The sequence below is a fragment of the Myotis davidii genome, unplaced genomic scaffold (genome assembly GCF_000327345.1).
Source record: "Myotis davidii unplaced genomic scaffold, ASM32734v1 scaffold586, whole genome shotgun sequence".
Taxonomy (NCBI): domain Eukaryota; kingdom Metazoa; phylum Chordata; class Mammalia; order Chiroptera; family Vespertilionidae; genus Myotis; species Myotis davidii.
In genome coordinates this window covers 654,856-655,149 of record NW_006296809.1, presented here as the reverse complement: position 1 = coordinate 655,149, position 294 = coordinate 654,856, and the positions used below count along the sequence as shown (strand labels likewise).

Genomic DNA, 294 nt, shown 5'->3' with positions numbered 1-294 from the left:
TTCCTGAAGGAGGAGGCGGGAGGGTGCTGTGCCCACTGGCAGAACTGCGGGCCCTGCCCCCACCGAGCCCCCAGGCCTCCCCCCAGGGCTGCGTAGTGCAGAGCCGTGTTGCCCTGGTCATCGGGCAGGTCCACGGCCGCCCGGGCCTGCAGCAGCAGACGCAGCAGCTCCGCCTGGCCCAGGTAGGCAGCCACCTGCTGGGCCGTCCTGCCCTGGTTCTTGCTGTCCACCTGTGGGAGCACTGCTGGTCAGTTCCTGGCCCCTGCTCCCCACCCTGGGGTGGGCCAAGCCTGG

The 294-nt window shown here is 71.4% G+C and overlaps 1 protein-coding gene across 1 annotated transcript in view; it reads right to left on the bottom strand.

The window, feature by feature from the left end:
* MIB2 (mindbomb E3 ubiquitin protein ligase 2) overlaps positions 1 to 294 on the bottom strand; it is a 19,375-nt gene that overhangs the window by 3,463 nt on the left and 15,618 nt on the right. The window contains exon 10 of the mRNA XM_006772559.2: positions 13 to 241. Within this exon, the coding sequence (XP_006772622.2) occupies positions 13 to 241 (229 nt within the window). The remainder of the gene's footprint in view (positions 1 to 12; positions 242 to 294) is intronic.